Here is a 13,681-nt window from a genome sequence, read left to right as displayed (position 1 = left end):
TGCAACTAAATAAGGGTTATATTGTGACGCCCCCAAATCCCCACGCCCGAACACGGGGAAATCGAGACGTCCGGATGGTGACAACCCGGGTCACCATCCCATCGACGGGTGCCAAGTGTGTGCAAAGGCAACAAATGTGCACAAGAAACACGCAGCGGATAACGAAAGTCATAACTAAGTACCAGAATTTTTCTTAACATAATACAAGCTGTTTAAAACATACTTAAATAAAATATTACAAAACACAAATACAGTTTTAAAACCATAAAAGAAAGCATAACATCAGCAACCCGACGGAGCCGCATCCTCGGGCTCAGCCTCCTCCTCCTCATCCTCCAAACCTGCACCAAAAGCTACGGAACCAAAAATGGTTCCGCAGGTAAGTAAAACCCAAACACTACCAGATAAAAACACATAGGACTCAAACAAAATGCATGAAACATGCCCAATGCACAAAGCCCATAAAACCTGATTTTCCACACACGCCAAAAACCCATTTGGCCCAAAAACATATCCTTTCCGAAAAACACGCCAAAAGTCCATTTGGCCCAATATCTTGCCGGAAGTCCATCCGGCCCAATATCTCGCCAGAAGTCCATCTGGCCCACGCCAAAAGTCCCATTTGGCCTCATAAACCATTATCCAATTTTAACCGTATGCACCATGACCTCCCCTAGGGGTCATCCGCACACCCTGGCTCCAGTGTCACACCGCAGAGTACCACCACGCATGTGACACCTAACAAGCGATGCCCAGTTCCGCGCCCCGCGCGTGCGTAGCCAAGCATCCTCTAGCCCTCGCCAGCGAAGGGCCACGGAGTCGGTGAGTAGGGCGATGCCCGGTTCCGCGCCCGGCGCGTTCGTAGCCAAGCATCCCCTAGCCCCGCTCCCGTCATCTCTCTCGACAACTCAGGGGACATCACTCAGTTTATTCCGCTCCCGAGTGACCAGAGGAGCTCCACCGAGATAATAACCCATCCCGGCTTGGGCTCGTGATACACACGCACCCGTAAAACCACTCACGCCAATACACAGGCTTTTCACACATGAACAAAAACACACGTGCATGCACCATGAAATGCCATATCAATGCATAATAAAATAATCCAACAATATAAATCAATAAAACAAGTAACTCCGTCCTCCATCCATCCGACCCCCGAAACTCCTCGGACTCAGTCCGGAATCAACAACCAACAACAGTAAAATAATTGAATGAGCAATATATATTTAAATCTGAAAATAGGGTTTGGAAAATACTTACAGCGCTATACGGTATTTTTAGAAAGCTCGCGGCGTTGCAAACGGCGGAGGAAAAGCAACGTAATAGTGTAATTTACACTGTGTCCGTGGGTAATAAATTACCCATTTTTGAACGGGGACAAACCAGGGCTTAGGATTGATAGGGAATGGTTTAGGGATGATTGTGAAGCTATTGGAAGTGGTGGTTGGCCGTGGGTGGCGGCGAAAATGCCGGAAATAGGCCGGAAAACTCAAATCGGAAAGCAAGCTCGTAGGAGCTGTTCCGGTGGTCGTTGGAGGCCGGAAATAGGTGGGTTAGGACGGCAAGGAGTCGGTGATGAAGTGGTGAAGAAATGGTGGCCGGAGGTGGAGAGACGGCGGCGGATCGGAGTAAAATCCGTGGGGAAAGAAATGGCTCTTCCGGCCAAACGGCCGGCCGGATGGGGGAGATATTTGGTGGGAAGGTGCGCCGGAGGGAGGGGGTTCGAACGAGACCGGCGGCGAGCCAAATGGTGGCCGGACGGCGGCGGTCTGGGCAGAAAACAGTTCCGGCGACAGGGGCAAAAACAGAGCAGGTGCAGCCACTTCCGGCGGCTCTCGAAAGCAAACGGCTGGTCCGATGGCTCTGAAAATTGGTGGGGATGATCTATGGTGGAAGGGGAAGAGAATGGTGGTGACGGTGCATCAAACGGTGGCCGGACGGCGGAGAACCGGCCGGTCAAAGGGGCAGCGACGGGATGGATAAATGAGAGAAAAACGCACGGGGAGGGGTCGACGCACGGAAAGAAAAAGGGAGGAAAAAAAAGAAAGAAAAAGAAAAAGAGAGAAAAGAGAAAAAGAGAAAAGGGAAAAGAGAAAAGAAAAGATGTAGGAAATAAATGAGGTCCAGTCCTCACTCCGGAAACCAAAACAGATCCGCCGAAAACTAGATTAAAATCGTAAAACTAAATAAATTAAACACAACATCCAATAAATAAAAAAAAAACTAATTTAAAACACAATAATTTAAAATAAATAAACCAATATATTAATTAAATTAAAAACAACCATTCAGTGAAAATACACTCAAAAGCGGGTCATCACATCCTCCCCTCCTTAAAAACAAATTTCGTCCTCGAAATTTGCAAGATCAACTACCAGCGCCAAAAAGATACCATAAACAACTCCGATTATACTTGAGAAAATCATACCATAAACCATTTCCACACAAGTATGAAGAATGCACTTCCTAAAAATACTCCTATAAGCAACTCCATCATATTCGCACTAATCTCCCAGAAATGCATCACGTCTAGAACTCTTAAAGCGGGCACGCCAACCGAAATCACCATATCTTGGTAATCTAGTAGTCACTTCCAAAATAAATCATCAATAACTATCATTTGCACAACTAAAATATTACCCTCCAATTACAAGTACCTGCTCGAAATTTCGAGTCGTCACTAATTACCCAAATTCAGCACAAAATTTAAATACCTAACTATCTCCAAAAATCACGTTTCCGTGCGCACTCTGATAACCCGCCAAAATGCAAAAGACTATATCCTCATAAATTAACACCCTTGAATACAAGTTAACTCTTAACACCTGAAAGCAAGAAAATCCTTTATCACATTTTGATAGAAAATATAGTCTCCCAAAATCATGAATTATCACCCCTATCCTTCAATTATCTCTAGCTACCTTAATCAAATCAAAATTCCGCAATGACACCCATGATCATCAACAAAAAGACAATATCAATCAATTGCAACTTCCAAATTAAAACAAGCAACATTACCTCCAATACGCCAATCTCATCTAAGATAGAGAACATAAGGCTCGGATCCATCCCGACCAACTAATAAAGCACCTATAACACCTACCCAACAACTTACACTTTCAAGATCATCACCTAAATTCTAAATATCGTCTAATTTAGAGATGACTAAGTTCACTACTAACCGCGATTGAATTCACCATAACCTTAATGAACCCTTCTTGAAAACTCACTCACCTACTTCCATTCCCATAACTCTAGTAGTAGCACGACTATTTCCTTCAATTGTATACAAAATCAAATCTCAAGATAGGCCATGTTGTTCAAATCTCCAATCCATCCAAAACTATTAAACAACATTCAAGGATCCTACTGCTTTATTACTTCATACATATGATCATGCTACCCGCCTTTGATGCATAAGTTTCAACTTCCAAAATTTTCAAGATTACATACCACACATGGCGACCTAACAACTCCTTTCAAGTTAAATAACCATATCCCCAATTCTCCCAACTAGATACTTGATCTCCAAAGAAAAGTATAGCCTCACCAATTTAAATTCCTGTGTGACCTCAAGTCACAATTAATTCTCTAAGATAGTCTCCACAATAAATGCCAACTATCACTCCAATTGGTAACCCACTTCAACTGTACACTCCGATCAACTCACTAAGAACTCGAAGTTAAAATCTATTGAATTTAATACTATCACATCTAATCCATTTTCAGTACTCACCAAAGCCATTTCTCTCAAGCCCAAAAAGAGACTAGGATTTGTACTCTCCGAAATCCATACGCACTTACCATTACTACTTATCGATCTCATGTACTCTTAGCCAACACCACAAATCATTCAAACGTACAAGTGATCCATTATCACATTTCCATCACCTAGACTTATATCCTCAACTCAACAAGAATCATTCCTGAATCTACTCAACTTATATCCTTAAATCAGCAACTAGCCATTGCTTAAAGTTTGGTACCAAGAATGACCTTAAACCTGCTAAGAATCCATTTCCAAAAGTCTACGGATCGTATAGCCTCAAATTCAATCATATTCAATACCAATACAAAATCTACTATTTCCAACACCCTGATGGACCTATATCTTTCGAAACGATAAAATCATTTCCTAAAATCTACTACTACAACCTCGAGTTAACAATAATTATTTTCTAATTTAACTCGATATCTTCAATCCCCAAAGAAATACACGAACTAGGTCATTACCTCCAATCCTCAAAGGAATCTACTCTAGAAAATTTTCATATCAATAACTCAACTCTAATCAACCTCATTTTTAATGATTACAAACTAATCACTCACTAGAGTAGATCAAGCTACAGCACTAAGTCTGTAAAACTAAGAACTCAATTCTCATTATAAATCAGTCCTTCGACTCTGCAATTCTAAAACCTTTAATCAAATAAGAATCATCTTCCGGAACTTCAAGATCAAGGAACTTACATCCCATAATAGAACAATCGACTCCCAAATCTTTCAAATTCTAAAACATTAATAGATAATAAATCATTTTCTGAAATTCTCAAGATTGGTGGTTTTAATCCAAATCATTCACCTTAAAAGCTTGTAAAATCTAAAGCCCCAATTGCCACCAAATTACTCATCTGAATCACGAAATTTACCACTCGAAATTTAATTATTCCCCCCCAAAACTTGTCGAGCTTAACACCTTAATTACCATAAACTTATATTCCTAAAATCTATAAGGCCCCAAACTTTAAAACTTTGCTGAAATCTCATACAATCTAACATCGAAATTTGTTGAACTTACAACCTACTACGTTATAGACCACTTCATAAACTCCACGGAACCAAAGAACTCAATTATTCTACTTCCCTAAAAGATCACCTAGATCATGCTATTCTCTCCAAGCCTCGATAATAAAAACAAACCACACAAGGCGTTCATCACTAAAGATTAGATTAGACCCCTACCCGCCATGACTCCAACATTCTGAGTCTCCGCAGCCTCGCCTCCCACGGTACCAAGAGTCACTGCGTACATTCGAGCCCGACCTAAAAGCCTCTGGTTAGTTCTACCACTGCGACGAGCTCCACGGCTTTCTTGAACTCGACTAGGGCACTCACCCACATGGGCTCTATTACAAACTCCGCAAATCGGCACTTGTCCTTCCATACTAACACTTGAGGACGCTTGCAGTCGAGTTCCGGTTCGCTGAACAAATTCTAAGGAAAACCCGAACTACTTCCTTCACCAGAAAAACTCCGCCTCTTGTGTCCTAGAGGGGAGCCCATACTCAAGTTATGCTCTCGCTCCACAAGAGTGGCCACATCCACTAAATCCTGAAAAGTTGTAATCCAGTGGCAAACTACCATTTTGCATAAATCTGATCGCAAACCTTACATAAAATTCCCTTAAACACATCCTTAAAGTTCGTTGAACCTACACTCTCCTATCCTATAGCCTCGCTACATAAATTCTACAAAACCTCGACCTCAATCATCTTAAGCGACTTCAAGCTAATTCCTCTCCTCATTGCTACGTGAGTTCCCACCTTACAAAGATTGCCTAAACCATGACAGTCCCTTCAGACCTCAACATCATACAAGCAAACCACATCGCTAAAAATTCAAACCTACTACACTAAATGTTCATGCCTAATAATAGTATCCTCGATTATACCGCCTTCCTGCCACAACACAACCCTTGACCCCTTTTTAAGAAAAACAAATAAAACCAACAACATAAAACCAAAAACACAAAACCACATGGCAAGAAACGAAAGAAACCAGCTCGCAAAAACATAACCAAATAAATAAAACAAGCAAACAAGCTCAAACAAATAAAACAAAACAAATAGCAACTTTACTAAACATAAATTTTAAAACACAACTTAAAAAAACATTCTGGTACTCCCTACGGGACATGTGGTTTTACCCAGAGCCAAACCGCTCTGATACCACCTGTGACGCCCCCAAATCCCCACGCCCGAACACGGGGAAATCGAGACGTCCGGATGGTGACAACCCGGGTCACCATCCCATCGACGGGTGCCAAGTGTGTGCAAAGGCAACAAATGTGCACAAGAAACACGCAGCGGATAACGAAAGTCATAACTAAGTACCAGAATTTTTCTTAACATAATACAAGCTGTTTAAAACATACTTAAATAAAATATTACAAAACACAAATACAGTTTTAAAACCATAAAAGAAAGCATAACATCAGCAACCCGACGGAGCCGCATCCTCGGGCTCAGCCTCCTCCTCCTCATCCTCCAAACCTGCACCAAAAGCTACGGAACCAAAAATGGTTCCGCAGGTAAGTAAAACCCAAACACTACCAGATAAAAACACATAGGACTCAAACAAAATGCATGAAACATGCCCAATGCACAAAGCCCATAAAACCTGATTTTCCACACACGCCAAAAACCCATTTGGCCCAAAAACATATCCTTTCCGAAAAACACGCCAAAAGTCCATTTGGCCCAATATCTCGCCGGAAGTCCATCCGGCCCAATATCTCGCCAGAAGTCCATCTGGCCCACGCCAAAAGTCCCATTTGGCCTCATAAACCATTATCCAATTTTAACCGTATGCACCATGACCTCCCCTAGGGGTCATCCGCACACCCTGGCTCCAGTGTCACACCGCAGAGTACCACCACGCATGTGACACCTAACAAGCGATGCCCAGTTCCGCGCCCCGCGCGTGCGTAGCCAAGCATCCTCTAGCCCTCGCCAGCGAAGGGCCACGGAGTCGGTGAGTAGGGCGATGCCCGGTTCCGCGCCCGGCGCGTTCGTAGCCAAGCATCCCCTAGCCCCGCTCCCGTCATCTCTCTCGACAACTCAGGGGACATCACTCAGTTTATTCCGCTCCCGAGTGACCAGAGGAGCTCCACCGAGATAATAACCCATCCCGGCTTGGGCTCGTGATACACACGCACCCGTAAAACCACTCACGCCAATACACAGGCTTTTCACACATGAACAAAAACACACGTGCATGCACCATGAAATGCCATATCAATGCATAATAAAATAATCCAACAATATAAATCAATAAAACAAGTAACTCCGTCCTCCATCCATCCGACCCCCGAAACTCCTCGGACTCAGTCCGGAATCAACAACCAACAACAGTAAAATAATTGAATGAGCAATATATATTTAAATCTGAAAATAGGGTTTGAAAAATACTTACAGCGCTATACGGTATTTTTAGAAAGCTCGCGGCGTTGCAAACGGCGGAGGAAAAGCAACGTAATAGTGTAATTTACACTGTGTCCGTGGGTAATAAATTACCCATTTTTGAACGGGGACAAACCAGGGCTTAGGATTGATAGGGAATGGTTTAGGGATGATTGTGAAGCTATTGGAAGTGGTGGTTGGCCGTGGGTGGCGGCGAAAATGCCGGAAATAGGCCGGAAAACTCAAATCGGAAAGCAAGCTCGTAGGAGCTGTTCCGGTGGTCGTTGGAGGCCGGAAATAGGTGGGTTAGGACGGCAAGGAGTCGGTGATGAAGTGGTGAAGAAATGGTGGCCGGAGGTGGAGAGACGGCGGCGGATCGGAGTAAAATCCGTGGGGAAAGAAATGGCTCTTCCGGCCAAACGGCCGGCCGGATGGGGGAGATATTTGGTGGGAAGGTGCGCCGGAGGGAGGGGGTTCGAACGAGACCGGCGGCGAGCCAAATGGTGGCCGGACGGCGGCGGTCTGGGCAGAAAACAGTTCCGGCGACAGGGGCAAAAACAGAGCAGGTGCAGCCACTTCCGGCGGCTCTCGAAAGCAAACGGCTGGTCCGATGGCTCTGAAAATTGGTGGGGATGATCTATGGTGGAAGGGGAAGAGAATGGTGGTGACGGTGCATCAAACGGTGGCCGGACGGCGGAGAACCGGCCGGTCAAAGGGGCAGCGACGGGATGGATAAATGAGAGAAAAACGCACGGGGAGGGGTCGATGCACGGAAAGAAAAAGGGAGGAAAAAAAAGAAAGAAAAAGAAAAAGAGAGAAAAGAGAAAAAGAGAAAAGGGAAAAGAGAAAAGAAAAGATGTAGGAAATAAATGAGGTCCAGTCCTCACTCCGGAAACCAAAACAGATCCGCCGAAAACTAGATTAAAATCGTAAAACTAAATAAATTAAACACAACATCCAATAAATAAAAAAAAAACTAATTTAAAACAAAATAATTTAAAATAAATAAACCAATATATTAATTAAATTAAAAACAACCATTCAGTGAAAATACACTCAAAAGCGGGTCATCACATATATGGAACAACCCAACGATTATCCAAATCATGGCCTCTAATTCTGGCTGTTCTTCCATTGTTGGAGCGTCTGTATATCGGAAAGCAATCATTTCCAATAACAGTGTTTGAAACAAAATGTTTTGGGTAATTATTTTTGCAACAACCATTTTTTTTCATGCATATATTTGCTGGATTTAGATCTCCGCATGGTCCATGCATCATATGTTTGATAACAGCTGTATAAAGATGTAAGTTGTTGTCTTTGTCAGGTAATTCAGCAGATACGATCTCATCAAAAGATTCTGGTGTATATAATTTCCAATCTTGATGCAATATAATCAGAAAATGAGCATGTGGAAGTCCTCTCTTTTGGTGTTCAATAACATATACATATGCTGAGATTTTTCCAAATATTTCTTGCTTGAATAATTGATACTTCAGGTCTTCTAATTTTGCTTTAAAAACTCGAGCAATTAAGTCAGGCCGATTTTGAGTTTCTTCATGTGGTTGCAATTCATTTGAAATCTCTTTCCAGTTCGGATTGCAGGTCATTGTCAAAAAAATATCTGGTTTGCCATATCGTTGAACTAAAGTCATTGCTTCCATATATCTTTTCTTCATATCTCTTGGGCCTCCAATAAAAGATGAAGGCAAAATTATACGCTTGCCAATTCTAGAAGCATTTGTTTCTCCAAGATCGATGCTATCAACAATACCTTGATATAATTCAGATCGAATGTGTTGTTGATTGCAGCGAAAATAATCTAGTCTTGAAGTTTCTATCTTCACGTACATATCAACAACAAATTGTTGAAGAAGTCGACCAGAGATTAGAAGAATAGATTTCAAATTTTCTCTGATTTGTAACTTGTAACAATAATATTCACGGCAAGAAACAGTTGGATCTTTTCTTTTTCGGTTTAAAACTACAGGAGTGATAAGAAATTATTTAAAAAATTGTATAATAAATATGCTAATAATAAGTTTTAACACAAAAAAGATAGTGTAAAAAATTTAACCTTGTTGTTCTCTTCTGAGTAATTGTTCTGCTGATGTTGATTGGTGAGGATTGAGTAATTCAGCTGTGGAATTATTGGTAGATACAGATGCACTTCTTTTGTTGATTCTTTGTATGCCTTGGTGCCATCCAATATCACCAAAAGGAAATAGCAATGGATATTGAAGCGGATCATAACAACCAAAATAATATTGAACTAAATGACTCCCACCAATATGGTTAAATACAAAGATGTCACGAGGTGTTGAATGTTCTGAATCATCGTTTTCAACCCAAATTGCTGCAACTTCTGATGATGTTGGGGCGTTAAACACCCGTTGATCCAAACCAGGATTTGATTTTATACAGATTTTTTGATACTCTAAATTTGGTAAATCACCAATAGATCGGAAAAATGTAGAATATGGATTTACACGAAGGATATCCATAAGTTGAGCAATAATAAAAGGATTCATTCTGATTGAATCAACAATGCGATTCTCAAATTCATGTTCAGTGTCATAAAAATATAGCTGCAAGTTAGAAGGTTGACCATCTGAAGGAACTAAATTGGGAAGATAATGATAAATCTGGCCTTGAGCTCGAAATGTATAGATTCCTCTATTTCTTTGGCATAGATTTCTGTCAAACTTAACTCCAAAAGATGTGAAAGCAAATTTGTTGTTATACGTCCGAACATATGTCCGAAATTGTATAGATTCAGCAGTATTTGAAACGAACAAGTTATAAAGTTGATCTGGAACATCATTTGTTGCCAAAGAAATTGATCCGTCGGCACAGCAAAAACTATTTGTTTCATGAAAGAATCTCTTTGCTTTGCAATGTTTACAAGGTGGCACATTTGGTAAAAAATTAGCTTCAACTGGAACATTTTGTAATATTTGTCTATGCACAACATTATGACGATGTGATCTGCCTATTAAGTTGGGGTAAAAAAAAAAACATAAAAAATTTCAATAAAAATAATTGAATTACTAAATTTCAATCAATATTATATGTGTACATAAAATTGAAATGTAACATTATTAAGAAATTAATTATATTTTAACTTCTTACCAAAAACAGATCTTGGTCGAACTCTTTGAGAACTTGATTCTGATTGATCAACAAGAACTGCCTATTTTGTAAAAAAACTAATTATTTAATAAAAACAGTAAAATAAAATATATAAGGAAAAATAAATAAAGTTTATAAACCTGTTGCAGTGTAACTTGTTTGAAAAGTTGAATTGTCTCTATTGGTGCATTTGTTGATGTTTCTTGCAATAAATCTATAGAGCAGTTTGACGTTGCTGAAGAATTGAATAAGATATTTGATTCTGCAGATTCTTCGGGATTTCCACCAATGATATTAACGTTTGAATATACGCTAGTTTCTTGGGAAGAGGTCATTCTAACAATGTTAAAATTACGGCCAGAAAGTCTGGGTCTTTTTCCATGAACTTGTTGAACATTAGAATTTTGAATATCACGAATAGATTGGAGATGATCATCTAATGTATCATCAACTGATATAATCATTTGATCAGCATCAGATGGTATTGAATCTTCTAGATGAATGATATTTCTTTTACAACTTTGTTTCTGAATACATTTTTCTTTTGTTCTTTGTATGAATTCAGCATTTTTGTCTTCTGGAAAATCTTCAGATGACATTTTTGTTTGTTGATTGTTTCTGAAAAAGAATTTTATTTAATTATTTGTTTAAGTAAAGATTTTATAATTAACAAGTATAATTTCATGATAAATTATGTTAACAAAGCAAATCATAAATTGAAAATTTTATATTGCTACAAAGTAAATAGTAAATTAACGAATAATTAGAATTTAATCTAAAATATTTACAAAGTGATTTAATTTAAATTTTCCTAAATATTTGTTAAATAAAAAATAAAAGAATATATAATAAATATGTTTATGTGTATATATTTTATATCAATAATTATTATGCAAAATAACAAACAGTTAAAAAAAAAGACGTAGTTTAAAGCATGAATTAAACAAAATAAAGAATTTTTAATATGCATAACAATAAATACTTACAGTTTCTTTAGCTAGCACAAAATAAGATTTGCTGAATTTGTATCTTTCAGTTGAGAATGTAATCCCTATGTTTGATAAGAAAAAGAAAAAGTTATGTTATTTTTTTGAAATCATCACTTTTTATAAAATTTATAAAGGGAACAAAATGTTTTAAATTGTTGTGATTTATTTTGATGAAAAACAATATAATAAGTGTTTTTAAACATAAATATACAATAATTAATAAAAATTATTGCTAACAAATTCTTGATAATTTCATCTGTAATTTTAGACTATTGAATTATATGAAATAAGTTATGGAAATTTCTATTGTGTAATAACTTTGTATTTATTTTTTTAATTGGTAGATTTGTTTTAGATGGTTAAATTGAATAAATGTAAAATTTAAAGAATTTGTTTCATAAAGAACATAAATATATAATATTTTATTTTACAAACATTAACCATTAAACAATTGGCCATAAATATTTTTTTGAATTTATGGCTATATATTTTTAAGCCTGATAAATTCAAGTTTGGATAGAAATTAATGTCTAAATGTGGTAATATATTTAAAATTACTATTTTTTATAGTAATTTGCAAACACCATCATTTAGATTAAAGTCTATATCAAAATTTTTGTTGGCCATATGTCAAATGAAAAAATATTTGTAAAAATAAATATCTATATAATAATTAATATGATATTATCTTTGAATGAATTAAAATATTGTTGAGCGAACAAAATATTCAAATATTAATAGATAAACATAACCAAAATATTTTTTAAGAAAAAAAATAAAGAGACTTATGATTTTGTAATAAATATGTTAAAATAATTTGCAATTTATATATTATATTGAGATAATATAATATTTTATAACTGTTTGTATTTAATTCTATTATATAGAAAAACAGAATATTCACCCTTGAACAAAAATCCATCCAGAACCATAAAATTTGTACATGGAAATTTTATATTTAAATATTACAGTTTAATAAAGATATTTGTAAAATGTAAGATATTTTAGAATTACAAAAAGCAAAAAAAAAAAATATACTTCAAATAACTTTTTATTATGAATTTTTTATGCTAACAATTGTTTTGAAAATGAATAATATTATTAAAGTTCTAGATGGATTGATGTTCAAGGGCAAATAGATGTTTAAGAAAATACAAACAGTTAATAAGTGTAATAATTAAAAGATAAAAATGTATAAATTTAGTTTTAGCATGAAAAAAAATTTAGTAAAAGAAATATTGTGTAAATTTATTGATTAACAATATATAGAAGGTAAAAAAAAAATAGGAATAAATATGTAACATCAAATATACATTTATAGAAAAAGTAAATTTCTAATATTTCTAGAACAAATAAATACTTATAAATTTCTTAACAAAAGATTACAATATGAGTTGAATTTTGATCTTACTGTTGATTAAATTGCCCTTATTTTTTATAACAAATAGTACATTACATTTTTTTGATAAAAATATAGTTAATAGGCAATAATATATTATTCATTTATGTAAATTACAATAAAGAAGTATAAAAAAATTGTGGTAAATTTTAAATTAGATGCCAGTGATTTATTAAAAATAAAAAGTAAAGATATGATAAATGAGTTTTTGGTGTTTTTTAACAAGAAACAAGATATAGCCAAAACAAAAAATTATTAGAAATAAACATGTTTGATCAAAAAGGTGTTTATAGAAAAATTAAATTTATAACATTTATAAAATAAATTGTTACTTACAAATTTGTTGTCAGAACGTCACAATGATATTTGATTTTTGATGCTCCTGCTGATAAGAGAGGCCCTAATTTTTATAACAAACAGTACATTAGATGTTTTAAATAAAAATAGATTTATTTTAAATAGGCAAATAGTATATGATTTTTTTACACAAATGATAATAAACAATTATTAAAAGAAATGTCTTAAGTTTTATTTTAAATTAATTGAAACTTTTTAAGTAGCAAAAAATTGTTGTTATATTGCTCATAATAAATTTTTTTAATTAAATTTTTTATGTTTTTGTAAAAGTTTATAAATTTATTTCAATTTTAATAAATCATAAAATTTTTATGAAATTGTTATATATTATAATAATTTTAAGTACAGATTTTTATTATCAATTAGAAGCATTTTTTCCTTGTGTAAAATTTTTTTGTTTGACATACTTTGAAATGGAAAATAGCATATTATTTTTTATAGTTTAGTTTTTAATGTTTTATACCATTAAAGAGAGATTATTAATTAGATAATGAAATAAATATACTTTTTTATATAATTTCATTTCAATAAATATATTTCAATTCAAAAAAACATTTACTTTTTGAGCTAAACACAATTTAAGGTAACAATTAAATAAATTAAAAATACTCTGTGATGAC

General features: G+C 35.9%; 1 protein-coding gene across 1 annotated transcript; it reads right to left on the bottom strand.

Annotated features, from left to right (window-relative positions):
- Positions 1 to 8,254: 8,254 nt before the first annotated feature.
- Positions 8,255 to 9,037, bottom strand: LOC122296654. The gene has a single exon (XM_043106458.1). It carries the CDS (start codon positions 9,035 to 9,037, stop codon positions 8,255 to 8,257), a length of 783 nt encoding a protein of 260 aa, XP_042962392.1.
- Positions 9,038 to 13,681: the final 4,644 nt, after the last annotated feature.

This window comes from Carya illinoinensis, chromosome 15, assembly GCF_018687715.1.
Source record: "Carya illinoinensis cultivar Pawnee chromosome 15, C.illinoinensisPawnee_v1, whole genome shotgun sequence".
Classification (NCBI taxonomy): domain Eukaryota; kingdom Viridiplantae; phylum Streptophyta; class Magnoliopsida; order Fagales; family Juglandaceae; genus Carya; species Carya illinoinensis.
The sequence above is the reverse complement of the archived record's forward strand: the minus strand, read 5'-3'. Positions and strand labels throughout refer to the sequence as shown.